At 36.7% G+C, this 21,559-nt stretch overlaps 4 protein-coding genes across 4 annotated transcripts; 2 read left to right on the top strand and 2 right to left on the bottom strand.

Moving 5' to 3' along the window:
- Nucleotides 1–23: 23 nt before the first annotated feature.
- Nucleotides 24–1,479, top strand: LOC132185414 (Glutaredoxin family protein). The gene has a single exon (XM_059599194.2). It carries the CDS (start codon nt 321–323, stop codon nt 1,101–1,103), a length of 783 nt encoding a protein of 260 aa, XP_059455177.2. The 5' UTR covers nt 24–320; the 3' UTR covers nt 1,104–1,479.
- A 2,698-nt stretch (nt 1,480–4,177) lies between these two features.
- Nucleotides 4,178–6,748, bottom strand: SRR1 (sensitivity to red light reduced protein (SRR1)). Its single transcript, XM_059574155.2, has 2 exons — nt 6,545–6,748; nt 4,178–5,179 (listed from the first exon to the last, which is right to left on the bottom strand). The coding sequence occupies exon 2, from the start codon at nt 5,120–5,122 to the stop codon at nt 4,298–4,300; it is 825 nt and encodes a 274-aa protein (XP_059430138.2). The 5' UTR covers nt 5,123–5,179; nt 6,545–6,748; the 3' UTR covers nt 4,178–4,297.
- Nucleotides 6,749–7,879: 1,131 nt separating this feature from the next.
- Nucleotides 7,880–16,805, top strand: FY (Transducin/WD40 repeat-like superfamily protein). The gene is made up of 18 exons (XM_059576086.2): nt 7,880–8,294; nt 8,740–8,831; nt 8,996–9,064; nt 9,216–9,320; nt 10,130–10,225; nt 10,318–10,400; nt 10,543–10,614; nt 10,681–10,778; nt 11,259–11,318; nt 11,410–11,470; nt 11,554–11,641; nt 11,763–11,826; nt 12,052–12,130; nt 12,547–12,636; nt 13,536–13,624; nt 13,830–14,350; nt 15,214–15,450; nt 16,332–16,805. Exons 1-18 carry the CDS (start codon nt 8,036–8,038, stop codon nt 16,401–16,403), a joined length of 2,235 nt encoding a protein of 744 aa, XP_059432069.2. The 5' UTR covers nt 7,880–8,035; the 3' UTR covers nt 16,404–16,805.
- Nucleotides 16,806–18,807: 2,002 nt separating this feature from the next.
- Nucleotides 18,808–20,058, bottom strand: LOC132173069 (F-box/kelch-repeat protein At3g23880-like). Its single transcript, XM_059584642.2, has one exon. The coding sequence runs from the start codon at nt 20,056–20,058 to the stop codon at nt 18,808–18,810; it is 1,251 nt and encodes a 416-aa protein (XP_059440625.2).
- Nucleotides 20,059–21,559: the final 1,501 nt, after the last annotated feature.

Here is a 21,559-nt window from a genome sequence, read left to right as displayed (position 1 = left end):
TATACAACGAAAAAATGCTTGCTTTGTAGGTACGTATCTTGAATCCTCAAAAAGCGAGCCTTGAGAGCCGTCCAGCTCTGGAAACCGAAAGCATCCACCTAAAACAACATCATTTTGATAACAACACCAAAACCCAAAATTCAAAACAAAAAACAACCAACGAACAAACAAACCCTCAAAATCTCGATCTCTCCGCCGTCACCGTCACCGCCACCGAGACCGCCACTCACGCATCCAACGGCCACGGTCGTCGCGATCACTCCACCGCCGTTAGATCGTCGTTTCTTGGCATTTCTGGGCCGAATTTGGGTTGTTGTTCGATGGCAGAATTCGAAAATAACGTGGAATTCTCCGGCAAATCCAAGCCTTCCTCCTCCTTGTTCTTCAACCGCTCGCTTACCTTGCGCGCGCCACTGAAACCCTACCTCCAGGCTGGTCTGGAACGAACTGCGTCCGGTCCGTTGAAGCGGTTCTACAACCCCATGGAATCGGTCCGGTCTGCCGGGAATTCCATCAAAGGTAAGGTCAAGCAGCTCTGCAGTATCTTTGAGACCCCGAAAAGCCCCGAGGAACCGAAATTCAAGCTCAAAGCGGCTCCGAAATCGGTCGAATCGGTTCCGGATATTTCCTCTACGATCCGGTTACCCGGCACGGAGGACCGGATCGTGGTGTACTTAACGAGTTTGCGCGGGATTCGGAGGACCTACGAGGACTGTTACGCGGTGCGGATGATATTTCGGGGATTTCGGGTGTGGGTCGACGAGCGGGACGTGTCGATGGACTCGGCGTACCGGAGGGAGCTCCAGAGCGTGTTGGGAGAGAAGAATGTGACTCTTCCGCAGGTCTTTTTGCGAGGGAAATACCTGGGTGGCGCTGAAATGATCAAACAGCTATTCGAAATTGGCGAAATGGGGAAAATTCTTCAAGGGTTTCCGGTTCGGGAACCTGGGTTCGTCTGCGACAGCTGCGGCGATGTGCGGTTCGTGCCGTGCACGAATTGCGATGGGAGTAGGAAGTTGTTTGATGAGGAGGAAGACAGGGTGAAGAGGTGCTTGGAGTGCAATGAGAACGGGTTGATTCGGTGCCCGGATTGCTGTTCTTGAAATTGGTATTTGTTAGAATTGAAAATTTGTTGTTTTTGTTGATAAATAAATGCCTACAAAGTGTTTGATGAATTGTCTATTTGAATTCCAAAAGTGTATTTTGGATGAAAAGGGTTTGGGTCATCGGTTAAGGGACTGATGATTGTTCAACTAATCTCTTTGAACAGCATTTTGGATAATAGTGTATGTTATTTCAAAATGCCGGTTGGGAAATGGGTTTTGGGTGTGTTTCTGAGTGTATTTGAAAATAGAGGGGAAAGGGTGTCTCCTCTTATATCCTATTGTAAATATGTTAGCAGGAGTACTATTTAATTCAAGTTTGCAAATGTTATCCAAAGATGTATCGTAATGAGAATGGGTTCGTTTTTATGCCCAATTTATTCTGTTTTTGAATGTTATTTCATGGTCAGTAGCAGTTCACTTCAATGCATGTGTATCAAGGGAATATATATTCCAGACACGATGCAATTGTTGCAGCTTGAATATGCGAACAAGAATAATGCTACACTTATTCCTACTTCTTTACACAATTTTTTCACTCATAGGTGACTTTTAAAATTATAATTATGTGATAAATTTTTATTGGATTTTAATTCAATTGTGGTTTTAAAAGTCACTTATGAGTATGAAAAAATTGGTGTAAAGAAGTGGAAATAAGTATAGCATTACTCTCCCAACAATGTTCATATAAATGATGTGAATATGACTTTGTGGTTGCATTTGATTCTTGTTCTTTTGTTTTTTTGTTTTTTTGTTTGTTGTTTTTTGTCTGGATCCATGGTGGTCTTGTGATTTGTTCATGATGTACTCTTATGGCATAATGAGATGAAGACAGAAACTTGTTCAGTGTTTATGTTCTAGTTTATGGTTGGGAAAATCTCTTTCTTATTATTTTTAATTAAGGGAATGTAAATATTTAGTTTTAGATGCTATGCAATTAATGCAGCTTGAATATCTGAACAATGTTCGTATAAATGGTTTGATACAACTTTGTGGTTGGATTTAATACTTGTTCTTTTGTTTTGTTTTCTTTCTCTTGTCTTTTAATTTCATCATAAGAATTATTATTATTATTATTATTATTTTCTAATTAATGAAGCATAAGAACTTGTTTTGGTATTTATGTTCTATTATGCTTGGGAAAATGTCTCTTTTATCAAGGGAAAGTATGGGCTTATTTACGCTTTTTCACTTTCCCTTATGTTTTTGTTTTTAAAACAAAAACATTACAAGCAATCTAGAAATCGAGAGGAGTCAACCACTTTTACCTTTATGTCACGTTAGAATACTTTTACCTTTATTAACAAATGAAGTGGTACATCTCTTGCGTTGAACATCTCTAGCAACAATAGGTAAAATAATTGGTAAAAAAAAATGCAACTCTTTATTATAGTTACTGTTTTTTTATACATTTTTTAACAAATTCTTTAGCTAATCTTCTCGAAGAGTAAAAAGTTTATTATATTAGCTAAATATAGTTAATATTAAACTTTTACCTAATGAATGATGTTGATATGACCATGTGGTTGGATAAACACTTTTTTGTTTTCTTTTGTCCGGGTCCATGGTGTCTTGTGAATTCTTCATGATGTTCCACGATAGGTCATGAGATGAAGCATGAAAACTTGTTTTATTGTTTGCAAATCTATTTTGTGCTTGGGAAAACGTTTCCTCAACGAGGGATTTAAATATGAGTAAATTAATATATATATATATATATATATATATATATATATATATATATATTAAGCTCAAAAGCTTAAGTTAATGGACTTGGATTCATTTAAATATATTAACTACTATATATATATATATATATATATATATATATATATATATATAATGTGTGACACAAATCTCAAGTGAATCTCTTCTACATTGACCCAACAATAATGGAAAGTAATTATTGGCTCTGATACCAATTGTTAGGAAGAAAAACAATAGGAATCAAACAAAAGTAAGTTAATATAGATATTAGGACACCAGTTCTAGTTTAAAAGCCTAAACTAATGAGTTTGAATTCACTTATATATATTAACCATTATTTTTTTATATATATTTTCTCAACGTGGGATACAAACCTCACAAGTGTATAAACAACAAGGTGCTTGTGGTTGTGGGCCAGGTAATGGGGTGTAGAGACCCTATCAAAAAATTTAGTTGGCAAGTGAGTGTCATTCCACAAATTTGGTTACATCACGCTAGAGATGTGGCCAAAAATACTTGTTTTTCACCAGTGCAAGTGTTTTGTCCCTACCAAAATGTCCTTAAAAGAGACCATCATGTAACTCGAAGATAATTTACTCCTGCCGGTGGGATCCGGGCAGTATGCACGGTTGCTAAACATTTACTTAAATACTATAAAATGAGTAACGCTATAAACCATACTTTTATTCCATCCTATCAGCGTAACATTGCCAATCAGCCTTTAAATTTTTTTTGTGTAATTTATTTGAACAAGGGTTGATTGGCCAAATTAGCAAGGTGAGATAATTACGAGATAAAATTGTGGTTTTTAATATTACTCTTATTTAAATGATGTGGTATCAAATTGGGGTTGAATTTGATTCTCCACTCATGTCGTTTGTAAAATGTTCACCTGCTGGGAATTTCTGCAGTCTTATGCTGCTGGCCACAACAAACAAGAGCTTCCAGAGCCCGAGATTATGATGCAGGAAAATTAGGGCCAAGTACATTTAGGACGGAGTTAAACATATGCCATCTTATGCTTCTGGCCAGAATATCACAATATCCATGTTAGAATTAGATCAGTGCAAAGTCCTGTAAATCAATGCAATTTGGCATCATAAGAATTTCTACCCATTGGATTCTATATGGAAAGGCAAAAATCCTTAAAAAGTAACAACCTATCAAGTAAGAACTCCTTCATCAATGATATCACATAAATAACACAGAGGCAGAATGAGATGAAACAAATGCACTTCCTTGTGAAGAAAGAAGAAATCAATGTTGTTGCATAAATGATAATGAAAGTTTTAAATGAGGTGGTTTCAGATATCCTGCCTTGACCTTGGCGTGTTTAGATACCCAAAACAAGTAACTCAAAACAAAAGTCAAGCAAACATGCGTTTGGATAATAATGACTTTTTCAATTTCCAATAAAATTTGGAAAGAAAGAATATGCTTCAAGCATCATCCAATTACTGAAACCAATATGATATTTTTCACCAAAATTAGATGTACTGCCGCAGCTCTGTCTCAAGAACCGGACCGAAAAAATGCCAACTTGAATCATGGAAAGCACCAAAATAGTCATCTGAAACTGTCTTGATTCTGAACTCCTTTGTAAATTGTCGAATACCCAAGATATGCCTTGCCGTATCAACAACAACTGAGTTCTTAAACTCTGAGACATGCTGCTCATATGTCTCAAAGCTATTCCCAAACAAGACTACACGATTCAACAGATCCACCCTCCAATTTGCCCGCAACAGATTGTCGTACAACTCTGCCTCACAGTGTGGCATAAAGAACATTGTCGGCTTTTGAGCACATCGCTGCCCTTGCTCATTTACTGATATAACAGAACAACCTAGGGCTTCCAATACCTGAGATTCAGTTGCAGACAGAATAGGATCAAATACCTCAATATCTCCAATCCAATTTAACTTTTTTTTCAACAAGATTGCAAGGCTAAGCTGCAATCGAGGGGTTTCATATGACTCAATGCTGCCTATACCATAAATTACCATTTGCATCTTTGACTCAGAATCTAAGACCCTATAAAAGTGACCCAAGATTTGTGGAGTTTGGATTTGATCCATTAAAGTATGGTAGAATGGAGAGCTCTCAATTTTATTCATGCAAATCTGCATCTTGTGTATTAACTTAGACTTTCTGATAGGATCAATTTCAAGATCACTTGGAGCCCATGGTTGTTGTTCCAAAGATCTAATTCTGGGCAAAGGTTTTCTCCTGCCACGACGGGGTAAAACAACTGTCCAGCCTCCATTTAAAGTTCGATCAGCAATGGTGAGGGTTTTTGCAGACGCTGACATTGTTGTCAAGAATCCTCTCCTCTTCTTTTATACTTATAAGCCACTTTCAGGAATATGCTGGGACAAAGTTACAAGGAAAGAATGTGAGTGGTGAGGCAGATTGGGCGGGGGGATTGGGATTCAAGGGGAATATGGAAGACACTAACAATATCATTCATCATGTGAGATATTTAACATTGCACATTATCAAAAACAATTATCTTAAAACTTTGGCTATGAACAAGTAAATTAAATTCCCTTTATTACATGTGCAATACTGCTTTTCAAGGGCGTTCACCAACAACTACAGGCATAGATACAGAAACGCTCAACATATTGCCTAGCTAGCAAAGTTTGACCTCTCAGTCATGCCTCCCGGAATCTGAAATGAGGGAGGAGACAAAACGGATGGATTTGATACAGAGCTCTTATATAAACATAAGTGTGCCAACCTTAAAAAGCTTTTACTATTTTAGGAGCCAATATGTATTCCGACCTTTCAAGCAAGCATAGGATCTAATGCAAAGCTTGGTATAAAAACATTATTTACCACAATTCATGATGGTTCATTCAAATTGCGTACAAGTAAAATTAAAAGAGAAAATTTCCCTGTGGAGCAGAATAAATTCCAGCTGAAGAGTCATACTAACTAACAGCATTTTGTTCTTCTGATTTTTCTAAAAAACAAACAAACTTCAAAGGCAACAATACCAATTCACCACAAACCAAATATCAAAAAAAGGGAAAGAGGTTAACTACTTCTAGTCATAATCTTCATATATAAGAATGAGAACGGGAAAGCTACTGCTATATGAACGTGCCAGCAAGCACAAGAAGAACAAGAAGAAGAATGCTATTGATACTTGGTGCAAATGTCCGCACTTGGTCACCACCAGGAGAAATTGATGGCTAGAAATGTCTCCCAGATTGCCGGAAATAGAACTAACTAGAGGGATTCAGAGACAACCTCAGCTTTAAGGTCTCAGAATTAAGAGTTGAGTTCTGCTATCTTAGTTGAATAAGATTAGCCTTTTGTTCTCATATGCCATTTCCTATTAACTTAAAATTTTTTGGGATAATTGATGATTTAAATTGGTATCAGAGCAATGGTCCCGAAAATATTTCACTTATTCAAATAGAGTTTCAACTCACAGGTGACTGGAATGGTAATTAAACAATTAAATTCACTATTTTATATTAGCATACGCTTTTGGGATAATGGGTTATTCTAGAACATAAAAAAACTAGAACAATTACAGTTCTTTCTTTAAGATATAACCAAAAACTGAGTCCCCAGAAACTCAAAATCCCATCTTTCCATTTGTTCCTTTTTCTTTCTTGTATGTGTTTGCGAATATGTGATTTGCCCAGAATAAAAAAAGACTTAAAATAAACTAAATAAACAAATTAACAGCTAAAAGGGATGGGTTTTGTCGATGATACCTTATAGGCGTCAAGTAAGTTATTGCAGCCTAAAATTTGCATTCACGGCGACGGCGACGGCGACTGCGGCAGCGGCGGATGAGGAGGAGGAGGAAGTTAGGTGAGGCAGAGTGAGAGTGGAGAGAGGAGTTTGATCGGACCAATCGGAGCACCCATATCTGTTCTGGTTATATTTTTCTAACTATACACACACCTAAACGAACATGTCCGTGACTTTTCTGGTTTTTTATTTATTAATTATTTATTTGTTTTACAAATTATAATGGAAAAGTAGAAAACCACCTTTACTCATCACTTTATTTATAATCGCAACCCAAAAGTTTCAAAATTAACAATCAAACCCTCCGTTAGTTTTTTTTTTTTTTTTCTCCCCTCATATTACAATAGGGGACGGGGGACATAGTTTAAAATAATAAAAACAAAAGGAGTGCAATTTACTCCTAGGTTTTAATTTGCCCCTTTCTTAGCATTTCCTATTAAAAATGCATCATGTGATTGATTTTTATTTTTTTTATTTTCTTATTATATATATGAATGGAAAAATAATTATGCCCTTAAATTTATGTCTATAGACCATTCAGATCCGGCTCAACAAATATTTAGTTAAATAATACATTTTTTATTTTAACTACTTAATTTTTAAAGTACTTACATCCGATCCAACTCAACATTTTAACTGTCTACTTTCATTTAACACGAAGTTTGACCAATTTGGAGAACGAAATTCAATTATCTTTTTGGAGATTTTTTATTATAGGGTTAGCCAAATTAACCTTTTATTCTTTAGCCTTTAAAGACTTTGTTCTTATTCTTTTTATAAACAAACTTCCCCTAAGCCTACAACCCAATTTGCAAATCAAACAAGTGATCAATTTGCAAATTGATTGAGCTTATATTTTAGAACAATACAATAATTTAGAGCAATAAAATGTGTTTTTTTTTACACATGACCGCTTTGTTTGAAAGTATTTTTTTTTAAAACAAAAACATAAATAAATAACTCAAATCATAAATTACTCAAAATTACTTTTATCGTCAATATACTTTTTCAAACAAAAAACAAAAATACCAGCGGAAGAACATTAACAAACTGAGTTAAGTCCAAATTGGACGAAACTTTTTAAATTTAATTTATTAAATTAACATATGTTATTAAAAGATGTGATTCTCACTTAAATTATTTGATGGAGAAATATTAATTTAATAAAATTTGGTGAAGGAATTTCTTCCACCTAAATTTGGTAAAAATAAAAAATAAAAATAAAAATAGCAATGCTGATCCAAGCTATTAAAGTCACGTGCAGTCGTGCACCCGCACCCAACTCAATTCTTCTTTTTTCTCCTCATCTCTCTATTTCCCGCTTCTTCAGGCATACCTCCGCCGAGCGAAATTCGGGGGTTTAGGGTTTTATCTGTTTTCCGACCTAAGCCTACCATTTCCCAATCTCTCTCTCCCACTCTTTGCTATAGGCTCTCAATTGTGTCGCAAAGATGATGTACGGTGCTGATCCTCAACAGCATCAGCAACAGCAACAGCAACAGCAACAGCAGCAGCAGCAACAGCAGCAGCAGCAGCAGCAACAACAACAACAGCAACAGTACAATCAGCAGCAACAGCAAGGTGGGGACTTTCACCGTGGCCCACCCCCTCCGCCTCCGCAAATGATGAGGCAGCCCTCAGCCTCTTCCAGTACTCTCGCCCCAGAATATCACCACCCTTCAGCCCCAAACCCTCCTCCTCCTTTCGACGGTAAGGCCTTTACACATCGCATTTATACATTTGAAATTATTCTTAGTAGTGATATAATTTTATCACAAAATATTGGTAGTCTAGATCATAAGGATTATTCTATATTAAATCACCAGTTATCCGGGCTAAGTTTAATTATTTAATTAAGAGTACCGCTTTTTAGTAGAATGTAATACGATTGTTATATAACTGAGATAATATGGCTAGGGCTTGTAAAAAGAAAAATTAATGGCTAATTTTGACTATCATGTCGATCATATAACATTCTACTAAAAGCATTTCTCTTTAGTTAATAATTTAATGCGTGGGTTCTCAATAAACCCAACATGTGAAATATTATATTTTATCACCAATTATCCTAAAAATTTAAGCCGATAAGAAACAATGAATTTAACTATTTAATTAATATGTTAACAGTCTATTGGTCACTTTTGTTTGTAAGCAGCTCACGGTGACAGTTTTGCTGCAAAAAGAATGAGAAAGCTTACTCAAAGGAGGGCAGTTGATTATACTAGTACTGTTGTGCGATATATGCAGGTAATGAACATATTTTCTAGTATAAGCTGTATATCTTATATTCTGTTATATTTCAACTTAGTATAACATTGTTTTCCTTTTCGGAATAATCTTGTTGTTTTAGGTTTTTTTTTTTTTTAATTGAGGATCAAGTAACTTAATATTTCCAATCAACTACTCTGCAGATTCGAATGTGGCAGCGAGATTCAAGGGATAGAACAACATTGCAACCTACCCCTGCAGCAGCTATTGATGTTAGTCAGTTGCCGTTGTTTATCAATATTATACTTGTCATATGGAAAAACATGTTGACTGGAGACATGATGATGGTGTTATCATTATTATCAACTTCGTACATATTATCCGTATAATAAGATTTTTATCTTATGTTATTCCTTGGTACAGGTGTTGCCAACAGTTGCCTATTCAGATAATCCATCTACAAGCTTTGCTGCAAAATTTGTACATACATCTTTGAACAAAAACCGTTGTTCAATTAATCGGGTTTTGGTAAGCTAGACTGAACTAATTTTCTCCAAATTATATATTTCACTCAATGATTTTTGTCTTAACTGTGTTTTCATATTAATGTGATTATTTTCTCATTTGTACTCCTACCTTTGTTCATTAAGAGTGTTGGAGTTTTCTTTTTGGAGTTTGTAGTTAGGAGTTACTGGTATTTGTAGAAACAGTTTAGCTGTTTGGCTTTTAATCTGTGTAACAACACAAGTATGAGCCTTGGCATGCTTCATGGCGACACCAACATATTGAAAGGCTTTCCAAACATGCCAACAGTGTTACTATGGTTCACATCTCGAAGAAAAAACCCACTAATATGGCTTGCTCTAGGTAGCTTGGACATTGCTTCGGCTGTGTTCTGCAGCACAATGATCCATAAATTGCTCTTTTGTAAGAGAATTATGGTCCTTTTTTTTTTCATTGCCTTTGGGTTCATTTGGAAATGCCAAATAAGGTGGTAGATGTGTACTCTAGTTGGCAAAGGCTGTTTCAGAAGCATAAAAGGAGTTTTGTATGGAATGCTGCTTCATTTTGCTTTCATAATGTCTACTTTCAAAGTGCATCTAGCTTTCCCTTTCCCCTTGTGATAATCTTTGCCAATTTCTTGGGCCAACAAACATTTTCAACTACTTTTAACTTTTTCATTTTCTTCTAATTGGTTTTTTGTTTTTTAGATTGTTAGAAGAGCTAATGGAGTGCTTTCTTTTTCTTTTTAATTTTAGTTATCTCACTGGATTGACGTTAACTGAGTTACTCTCATTCTGATGCTTTTTTTTTTTTTTTTTTTTCATCTTTCAAAGTGGACTCCTACTGGGAGACGACTAATCACAGGCTCTCAAAGTGGGGAATTCACTCTTTGGAATGGACAGTCCTTTAATTTTGAAATGATTCTTCAGGTACATAATTGATAAATTTATTGAGTTAGTTGTTAACTTTTTTTCTCAAAAGAAGCCATACTGATGACTTTTGGAATATTCCGACTGTGTAGGCCCATGATCAAGCCATCAGGTCTATGGTATGGAGTCACAATGACAACTGGATGGTCTCTGGTGATGATGGGGGATCAATAAAGTAAGTACGCTTTCTTAATTGAATTTGCAGTGTTGTTCAGCCGCATAACATATATTTATATATTACATGAATTTTGTTGTATGGATACACAACTTGATTCTAATCCACAAATGTATTGGCTGATATTGGTGGGAACTTGCAGGTATTGGCAGAATAACATGAATAACGTTAAGGCCAATAAATCTGCTCATAAAGAATCAGTCAGGGACTTAAGGTATTTAATATATTTGCTAGAGTAATATTCTCCTTGGAGGCATATAATTAGTGACTACTTGAACAGTTTCTGTAGGACAGACCTAAAGTTCTGCTCCTGCTCAGATGATACTACTGTTAAAGTTTGGGACTTTGCTCGGTGCCAAGAAGAGCGTTCATTGTCTGGTAATGTGCTTTGAATACTCAACAGAAAGTGTTTGGTGGATTTTCACTGCAAGAACATTTTATTGATTTCCGAATGTGCAGTTTATGTCTGATTCATCTCCTACTGAAGAGATGCAATGGCTAGTGGCATGCCTTTGTTTGCTCCATTTAAACAAAGGCGACTTATACATGCCTCTATGATGCTTCATTTTTGAAGTTTCCTAATATAGTGTGCTGTGTAAATTTACGTCCTATAAGTCAAATAAATAAAGCTTGATGACGCTTGGTCCTGTGATTAGCAAACTTGTTCTACATCTTTTAAGACTTCTTTAGCTGAACAGTGATAAAATTACTCACACTTACATGTAAAATTGCTTCTTGCTCAAGTTTTTGACAATTTGAGGGGAATCCGTTATTAATTCTTTTGGAGCTATATATGTGGTATGTGCATGAATAATGAATAACCTAAGATTTTTCTGTGTGGGATTTGAACTCAGGCAGGCCATGGTTGGGATGTGAAGAGTGTTGACTGGCACCCTACAAAATCTCTGCTAGTTTCAGGTGTTTATTACAGTTCTTTTGTGAACTTTGTTAAAACCTTCGTGTCTCCTGTAATTTCCATCTTATCCCTGTCTGATTGGTTGTTGTATAGGTGGGAAAGACAACCTTGTAAAACTTTGGGATGCCAAAACGGGAAGAGAGCTTTGTTCGTTGTTAGTACAATATCTTCTTTGTTACACCTACAGTCTAGTTTATTAGTTGAATTCTTTTGACACCTCATAAATTTTATTTGCAGCCATGGCCACAAAAATGTGGTGCTTTGTGTCAAATGGAACCAAAATGGTAACTGGGTGCTAACTGCTTCAAAGGATCAAATCATCAAGGTTGGTAACATGTTCTTTTAAAATTGTCAATTAGCCCTATATTGCCATTTTTTAGTATAGCTTCTCTCTCTCTCTCTCTCTCTCTCTCTCCTCATGATGTTGTTGCATCTTGCATTTGCAGCTCTATGACATTAGGGCTATGAAGGAGCTTGAATCTTTCCGTGGGCATAGGAAAGATGTGACTGGTTAGTGACAGCCTTCTCCTGATGCAAACCATAATGCTTATGTTTGAGTTTTTATTTGGGTATTGGACTAAAGTTAGGTTTGCGATGCTTTTGTATTAGCAGTAGGCTAGTGATGGGCTAGTGGCAGACCAGCATCACTGTCACACGTATTTTGTATGATGACTTTTTTTTTTTTTTTTTGGAAAACATTAAAACTTATGCTGCATTATGGTTTTTAATTGTTAGCTTTGGCTTGGCATCCGTTTCATGAAGAATACTTTGTCAGTGGGAGTTTTGATGGGTCCATTTTCCATTGGCTTGTTGGGTAAACTCTCTTAATTCAGAGCACTTTTTTTTTTTTTTTTTTCTTCTGGTTGCATAAAACTCATTGTGCCTCTTGAATTTTTCCAGAATATAAGAACTTGTTAATTTCTATCTTGATTAAGGTTACTTTAGTAATATTTCCTTAGCAACAATTAGCTTTTGTAATCACATTTAATACAGGAAAAGTGAAGAATTAGTAAATGTTGAGTTCCGTTTAGATAAAATATAGGCCTTGGCTCTCCTCATTGTGACACCTTTTTGTATGACCAAAAATAGATGGGTGATGGCACCTAATAATCTTCTTGAAATGGCAGTTTCTTTGGTCTCTTTAGGGTTTATTTCGTGCTTGATGCTATGTATATCATTCCTGCTGGAAATTTTGGAAGTAATTTGTTCATGACTTTTTCTCAAGTGCAGGCATGAAACTCCCCAGGTAGAAATTCCTAATGCACATGATAATGCTGTGTGGGACCTTGCATGGCATCCTATAGGATATCTTCTTTGCAGGTTAACTCAGTTTTCTTGTTTATTGTCATCTTGTCCGGTCCTCATTTGTATGTTTTAAGTTATGAATAATCTTCTTTAGTGGCCTTGTTTTGCCATCTTTCCTGATTGTTGACAGTATTAATAGAATGTATGATTTTAAAATTGATTTATGTAATCTCATGGTACATGTAAATATAGTACACCTTATAATTACTTTATCCTTTATGAAGGAGAAAGAAAATTAGAGAACCCACAGACATTGGCAAAATTGCAATTATGGTTAAGCAAGGTAATGGATAGTAAAAAAGAGAACACCTGGACTAGAAAATCCTCGCTTGAAAAAGAATATAATATATGCACATGCTTCTATTGCTCTAAAACCATCTGAGTGGGCTTTATACATACCTCAGTAACTTGTGTTTCTGCATCTTTAAATTCATTTCTATATACTGGAGTGGGGCAATGATTTTAGGGCATGACCAAATTGCTTTGTTGCTTTCTTCCTTAAATGACTTTTTAAATGAATCAACTATTGAAAGGAATCTCTTGGATAGAAAATTAGAAAACAATGCGTTGTTGGTCACGGCCTGTTTTACACTATTTTTCTGGCAATGAGTTGCCAGGCTATAGAGATGTCCAATGAGATGCTTTTTTTTGAATACCATAAATTAACAGAACCATTGTGGAACTACTAGGTTTTTAAGTTTTCATGATAGTAATATACATGTTAGGCAGGCTTTGGTAGAAGTTAAATCAAGAGGAGCTATATTAAATGCCTCATGTTTTTAGTATGACAATCAGAGGGTTGCTTTTGATTTTTCTTTTTAATATTATGTTGGCACATATATCATCAAGTTGCAGCTGTTTATTAAATTATGGCCGCCCTATCTATTACTAAACTTGTATAGTTTCTTCTGCAGTGGTAGCAATGATCACACTACAAAGTTCTGGTGCAGAAATAGGCCTGGGGACACTGCTCGCGATAAATTTAGCATGGGTCAGACCCAAGGTTGTAACTCCCCCCCCCCCCCCCCCCCCCCCCCCCCCCAAAAAAAAAAAGATATATGACCCTTTGCCTTCTCTAATAGAGTCTACCAGGCTCAATGTTCTAAATCTGACTTCTGGGATTGTTAAGAAAGTTCATAATTGAGGTAGAAATAGCCAAACTTGAAGATAACATCTTTCATCATTCTAAGTGTTTTCATCTGTATCAGGTTATGGTGAGCAAAACCCTGTTTTTGGTGGTCGCATGACTGGTGGTTTCCCGGTACCTGAAGGGCCAACAACTCCTGGACCATTTGCTCCTGGGTTGACTCGAAATGAAGGAAATATTCCTGGTGTTGGAGTTGCAATGCCATTGTCTATTCCATCTCTAGATCCATCAGCTCAGGGAGATCAAAAACAGCCTCTTCCAGGTTCAATGCCTTTAGGGGCGCCTCCTCTCCCTCCTGGTCCACATCCCTCCCTTCTTGTTGCCAACCAGCAGCAGGCATATCAACAAAATCCACAGCAGATCCCACAACACCACCACCACCAACAACACCAGGGACTCCCACAGCAAATGTCTGCTTTGCCTATGCCACCTCCAAATATGGCACAGCTACAGCCTCCATCTCATATGCCCTTACTTCCGCATCCCCATTTATCTCGGCCTCCACCCCAAATGGCCCCACTTGGTATGCCTTCATCAATCCCATCTTCAATGCCAGGATCGATGCCTATGCCTGGTCCAGTGGTATGATTTTGTGCACTGCTTTACTTCTCTTTTTTTGAATCTTTTGAAACTCAGGTTCCCAGTGTCGCATGACCACTCACTAGAGAGGGGATGTTTATCTTCAAAAGGGAAAAAAGGAAAAATGAAAAGAAGAACAATTTATTTCTCTGCATGTGTTGCTTAATAATTACAAGGACAACTTTTCCCCTCCAGTCTTAATGCTAGCCGTGAAGGGGCCTCAAGCTAGGTTGCTTTTAAAATCTCCATTTTACATTTTGTTTTGTTCCCTTGCTGAAGATTATATGTAAATTAATGAAGAGATATGCTAGAATGCAATATAATGCCCACATTTGGCCCATATTTAGTGAGGGAGAGAAGATTGAAATTCAAATTTCAAATTTCAATCATCTCTTTCATGTGATTGTCTATCTACCACGTCACTAAAAATGGGCCAAATGTGGGCATTATATTGCACTGAAGCATTTCTCATTAATGAAAGGGATGGTTTGTTTCTATTGGCAAATTTATAGTATTCAAGCAAATTCATTTTTTTATTTTATTTTATTCATTTTTATCTTCTGACTCAAAGGTGTACCCCCTCAAACTAAACAATTTTATAATGGAGGATTCCAAATCACCCTTGGCTTTTGGAAGAATTTTGTACTTTTAAGATGTTACCTTTACGGATTTGTTTTGTCATTACTCACCAACATGGACCTCCAATGACTTCTAGTTGCAAAATTCCCATGTGACCTTTAAATTGGCATGGCATGCTGTAAATTTTTCACAAAAACTAGTTTTAGGAGTGTTGCTTACCGAGTGTTTTCTCATGTTTGAATATTTCCATGGTCGGTACTTAACAAAAAAAGGATTTCTTGCTTCAGGGGATGCAAGGTACAATGAATTTACCGCAAGGCCATTTTATGGGCTTGAACGCCATGCCTTCAGGATCTTTATCTACAAGTGGAGCACCTCCACCAGTTGGAAGTTTTCCAAACGGCTTGCCAAATATGCAAGGCCCATCAAATGCAAGTGGACCCCAAATGTATCCTCAGGGTGGGATGTTTAACCGGTCACAAGGTGGACAAATGTCAATGATGCCAGGGTATAATCCCTACCAGGTAATATGGAGAGGTTTGCTGCCTTTGTTAACTGCTCATTATATATATATATATATATACGTTGAAAAAAAAAAAAAGTTGTCATGGTTTCAGCATTATAGACTTTATTTGTTTTTGGTAGCTATTCTTGTTTCATGAATCTCTTGCCAAACTGCACCTAGAGTATTCATAAATAGAGAGGCATCAACTTTTCTCTTGCTTGGCCCACCAAAATTATTATTCTTTTTTATGTGGTGGTCTCTTCCTAAGCGAAAATGTAGATTTTTGTGGTACTTGGATTGGAAAAGAGAACCAAGAATACTTTTTATATAAAGGTAAAAATAATAGTGGTGATTATATGATTTATAAATATTACTGAAAGATCAGAGTGTGAGCCCCCAACCAAGTCTATATTATATATTCATGAAAAAACTATCTTAAGGCAGTCTCACGTTTGGGTGCTTTCCTTTTGGAAGTATCTTTCATTGGCATTTTGAATGTAGTAACACTGACCCCTGCATGGCACTGCTTATTTTGCTTGAGGTGTTTGTTACCACTTCCTGCCTACTACTTCAATGTGTTATTTCTGCCTTTGCCCTAAAAGAAAAAGGGAACGTCTGCGCATTTAAGTGGTAAAGGGTATCAATCTATATATTTTGTTTGTGGTCACATCAGTTATATTGGTTTAGCATCTGGATCATGTTGACATTGTTTCCAAACACTCATTTGTTGGTCAACATTGATGATGGAGGTGGCATTTATTCTCAAAATTTGTGTAGCAATGTTTAGCTCAACTAACAAAAAGTTTTTTTTTTCTCCATTTCTTGAGTTTCTGGTTGTTGGGCTTGTGTTTGTCGATTAGTCTAGTAGAAGCTAATGTGTCAAACTTCTGCTTATTGCAGTCTGGTAATCAGTCTGGTATGCCTCAACACCCGCCACCAGGTCCACCACCGCACACCCAAGCACCTCAATAGACCATTCTTGAGACAGAGTATCACACTTGCAAGCGCTGGCGTCTATGCCAGAAGGGAAAGCAATCTCTCTTGGGCAACTCTCATATCAGTGTTAATCCCCCCATCTTGTTCTCCTCTTTTTTCTTATTTTTGTTCTTTTGGTCATCAATTAACTTATTTAGCTTATGATATCTTTCAAATATTTGATGAGATGGCTTTGGCTGATCATCTAAAGATTCATTGTAATTTGCTAGTTTGGTAGGATTCTCATCTGGTTTTGCTATACGGCTGGTTGGGTGATGAGGATCATGGCCAACCCCAAAAACTCCGCTGGTACCAATTTTGGGCTTTTGGAGTTACATGGCTCATCAACTTGCTGTAATTTTTCTCTTCATGCTAATGATGATTTGCTATTCTGCTGTCGCTGTAATATCATTATGTTGGCTATTTTTAGGGCTTTTATTGCTCCAAATCACTTTTTTTTTTTTTTTGCCTTCAATTGCCAAAGCAAGTTGGACAAATTGAATAATAATGGTTGTATAGTCCCCCTAAGGTTAGTTTGGATTCAGCATTTTAGTGAGGTACTACAACTTGTAATACTATTTTCTTACAAATGCACATGCAATCCATGTGTCATGTGGTGCCTGGTGAAAAAATTAGCAACAAAATTTGATGAGTAAATATAATTATTTGGTAGCTAATGTAATGAGTCATATCATTTTGAGTTTTGCTGCCCCCAAAGCTGCACATCCGAATGCATCCGGAAGTGTAAAAATGGACCCTAGCATTACTCGAATTTTATGGCTATTTTGATAATTAGGCTCTTGCACCCAAATTTGTTAGATCAGCTTAGGAAAAAAACAAAAAAAATAGTTCGGTCAGAAAAGTCCTAGCCAATCTATGTTTACCTATTCTAGCGTATTGTAAGTTGTGGATTACGTTCATTGTGTTAGCGGTGGTTGGTTTGCAGAGAATGAACTTTTAACAAACCATCAAAACAATTGAGAGCGGCGTATTGGGCTTTAGCATTAAAACGAGAAAAAAGATAGGCAAAGAAAAGGACTAATAAAAAGACGGGCTTTGTTTTTTTAACACTTTTTTCTTCCTTCTGTTTTCTCTTTCCAAAACAAAAGCATTAACTCAAAATTATTTTTACATTTATGTTGTATTAGAAACAAAAAAGCACCATCTAAAAAGTATTAACAAACAAATTTCTTATTCTAATTCTAAGATACAAATTTATAAAACGGAAATACGATAGTGGCAATCTTAAAATTACAGTAGATTCTACTACAATAATCAATGAATGCATTATTAAAGCAGCAACATGTCTCATATACATACACTATTAGATCGATCTATGCAATCTAATTTTGATAATGAAATGTGAAGAATCATGAATCAAACCTCTTTCTGGTTGTTCGAGTAAGATCATCAACAACTAAAATATAGTTAGAGAGCCACTCAGTTAGTTCCATCCAAACCGTAGCGACCACCGCATATAGTATGGTTGATCTCTTCCCAAAGATAACATGGTTGACCTTTTGTTTCTACTTGCAAAGATTTGAACAAAAAATGAAAAGAAACACAAAAAACTCAAGAATAATGATGCACCAACTACGCCTTTCTACTTCATTTCACACACACACACACACACACACACACACACATATATATATATATATATATATATATATATATATATATATATATATGACATGCTTATTGGAAGGAGATATAACAAGTAAAAGAGATAAAGATAACTATTGCTACGGCTAATTTCAGGTGGTTGATATCTGGATGTGCTTCTTTAGCTTTTTTTGTTGAGATTTTGCAGGGATGTAAGAGTTGGCTTGGTTTACAAGTCCAGATGTAGAGATTCAATTTGCAGCAACACGTTTGTGTTATCTTCATGATATTCGAAAATAAAAAGATAACTTAATTAAAATGTGTTGGTAGTTACCATGCTGATGTGACGGGGTACACTTTTATCCCTCTACTATATTACCTTGCCAATATGGACTTGCCAATTAGTCATTGAGTAAGGCTAAATAGTAAATATTACATTCTCAACTCTAAAGGGTTGGCTCACGTGGCATTGGACTTGGTAGTATTCTCATTACTATTAGGTCTTAAAGTTTCAATCCCTTAAGTGCAATTAATTCTTTAGGGTCACAAGCATGTCGAAGCCAAGTCTTACTTGATTCGTGTGGGGGGTGCCTTCTAGGGGTTTAGGGTTTGCCCTTAAAGAATGGTTACACGAAGTGGCCATCGAGTAATATGGAAAAGTTTGCTATGGATCCATATACCGAGTAATTGGAAATTTCCTACAATTTCCTATTTATAAGGAGACAGAAAATACAAAATAATAAGAAAGATCAAATAAAATCAAATCTGTATTTATAATTGATAATTAATAAAGATCTCAAATATTCCACTCCAACTCAATCCTTCCCCGCCTCATCGAGTTCGAACTCGTGTAGGGAAAACCTTTTAAACGAAAAACCGGCGGTAATGGTAGGGTGTTCCGATGAGTTGAAACAACTTCCTTCTTTGTGTGGGTTAAAAGATTGTACAAAATCAGCTGCCCCTTCGCATTCTGTAAAATCAACTCTCTGTTTTTCCACAAACCCAATGGCCTTCCCGGATTTTCTATTGAGAGCCGAAGATTTATGAGTTTAGTCCACGACTCCTTCACACCAAATTCAAACAAAACCCATATCACCAATCCACAGCTGCTTCTGCTTCTTCTTCTCATCATCTCAAACGGGAAACCCATAATGGTGAGGGACCCATTTAGCACCGTGAAATCAAAGCAGGAGTAATATGTGGAATCTGCACCGTCCGGGAGTGGAGTTGTTCGGAACAACTCGTGGTTGAAGTCGAAGGCAACAATTTTCTCATTATATTTATGATTATAAGAGCTTCGATCCGCCACCGCCCACCAGAAAAAAATCCCATCCGCCGCAGTGGTCGGAAAGTTTGGAAATGGCTCTAAGTTTGGAGTTTGCTCAAACGGCACTCGTAGGTCAAGCAGTCTCCAGGTCCCGGTCCTCAGGCTATATACTTTCGGTTGGAAGCGAACTGGATGATTGAAGAAGAAACAAGTGTTGCGAGAGCTACGAACATGACTAATCGTCAGCACCTTGAAGTCGTTGGATCTCCGGTCGAAACCGAATCCGACGGTGTCCAGCTGTAAGCCAGCGGGGACCAGATACCTACCAACCGGCCGGAACGGGTTGGCCAGGTGGGGCGGGTGGAGCAGGAGAGACTTGGGAGTGTCTGACGTGGCGGGGTTCCACAGATAGATTATGTTGAGAGTGTAGTCGGAAAGACAGAGTAAACCATTACAGGACGCCACAAGCATAAATCGAAAGAAACGTCTTCCCTTGAGAATAATTTGAGAGTGGCACTCCAGGCTCTGGTCAGAGAGGAAGTAAAAATCCTTCTTGAAATAATCGTTCCATCCTCCATTGGCTTCGGCGAGAAGGAGAGGAGAAGGACGATCGGAGAATCGGAGAATGGATTGGTTAAGGATGTTTTGGGTAAAGAAATCAGGATTTCCGATGAGAGTAGTACGCCAGGTTTGGCAAACGCACCTGAATCGGAGTAGGGTTTTTGGGGGCAGGAGGGTGAGAATATTCAGCACAATTTCTTCAGGCAGATAGGTTGACATTGCTGGTATGCCTCAAAACGGAGAAGAAAGTAGGAAAACTTTGTCCCTTCTTATAGGAGTCTCGCCGCCTTACAAACCCAGATTCCGAAGCCTATTCAGAGCGGGTCTAACAGATAGGTTGAGATTTGCTGGTTTGGCTCAAAACGGAGAAGAAATATTAATTAAAAATAATTTCCATAAAAAAAAAAAAAAACCCTAATGGTAAATAAGTAATTTAAAAAATTGCCTGAATTTAATAAGGCTATCAATTAATCAATCATAATAAAACAATTTTCATTAAGAAAAAATATATTCAACGAGTAATGATCTAGGTTACGCGGCGTGCGTGAACAGTAACGCGCGCCGCTGACGTGGCACATGCCACGTCGTAACCTCTGGTTTAAAAAAAAAAAAAAAAAAAAATCAAATTCAAGGGGCTGCTTCCAATTTTGATCAAAAGTAAACAATTATGATGGAATGTACATGATGCACCACATTTCTATTGAATCATGTATCATATTTAGAAGTGTTTCATGCTTCAGTAAGCATTAACAATACACAAACGTTCAAAATTTGCTACCATCTTTTTTGTTTTTGTTTGTGTATTCTTTAATGATTTTGAGCATCCAAAGCAAGCTACAATGATTATAACCCAGATTTACAAATAGCACAAAATCATTGTCTATTTCCCAGCCTAGGAAAAAATGGTTAAATTTGCATTACTCTCTCAATGCATGTTCATTAACAATTTCTCAGTATGGGATAAAAATGGGCACATAGGCTTGCTCCCTCACTCACTCCTACCCCACGATTAGGCATTAATCTAAAACACTTTGGAAACACCTAATATGATTGCTCCATGATTGTAAAGATGGTGTCACTGAAAGTTAGACCAATCATTGATCTTCGCATGCAATATCTAAGCATATATTTGAACTAAGGTAATATAAAAAATAAAAAAGGAAGAAAAAGAAAAAGAAAAAAGAAAAAATCTTCCTTTTTCTTTTCTTTCTTTTTTTTTTTCTTTCAAATTATCTTTTTTTGATAAATAAGTTGAATTGCAAAATTCGGTCATTGGTGAATGCCCTCACCTAACAGTTAACGAAAAAAATCAGTTTGTTTTTTTGACCCAAATAAACCATCCAAACCACCGCAATACCGCTAAAACCATGAAGTGAATCATCTCTAACTGTTATACCTTGGACAAAATTCCAGGATTTGTAGCCCCTCCAATGTAGTTCAAAAGCAAAACCCTTCCAACTGGTGCTCAATTGGGGAAAAGTGATGAGCTATATATAGTTCTTGCAACACCAAAGAAAATCCACATGCTGAATTTAGCAGGAAATTTTCAAAGCATCCTTAACAGAATATTAGTCCTTACAATTTTCCTTCAATTTCTCAGCAACCAAACAAGAAATGCAATAAAGACCAGTCACCATGAGACATCAATTTGTAATAACCCAACCCAAGCATCTCTACAAAACCTCGTATCTTCAACAACCCATGAGCCCATTACGAAATG

The sequence above is a fragment of the Corylus avellana genome, chromosome 2 (genome assembly GCF_965113065.1).
Source record: "Corylus avellana chromosome 2, dhCorAvel1.hap1.2, whole genome shotgun sequence".
Classification (NCBI taxonomy): Eukaryota; Viridiplantae; Streptophyta; class Magnoliopsida; order Fagales; family Betulaceae; genus Corylus; species Corylus avellana.
The sequence above is the reverse complement of the archived record's forward strand: the minus strand, read 5'-3'. Positions and strand labels throughout refer to the sequence as shown.

Coding starts and splice junctions, on each gene's coding strand:
- FY (XM_059576086.2), top strand. CDS start 8,036: ATGATGTACGGTGCTGATCCTCAACAGCATCAGCAACAGCAACAGCAA. Junction 10,226..10,317: donor ATTTTGAAATGATTCTTCAG/GTACATAATTGA, acceptor CCGACTGTGTAG/GCCCATGATCAAGCCATCAG. Junction 14,351..15,213: donor TGCCTATGCCTGGTCCAGTG/GTATGATTTTGT, acceptor TTCTTGCTTCAG/GGGATGCAAGGTACAATGAA.
- LOC132185414 (XM_059599194.2), top strand. CDS start 321: ATGGCAGAATTCGAAAATAACGTGGAATTCTCCGGCAAATCCAAGCCT.
- LOC132173069 (XM_059584642.2), bottom strand. CDS start 20,058: ATGTCAACCTATCTGCCTGAAGAAATTGTGCTGAATATTCTCACCCTC.
- SRR1 (XM_059574155.2), bottom strand. CDS start 5,122: ATGTCAGCGTCTGCAAAAACCCTCACCATTGCTGATCGAACTTTAAAT.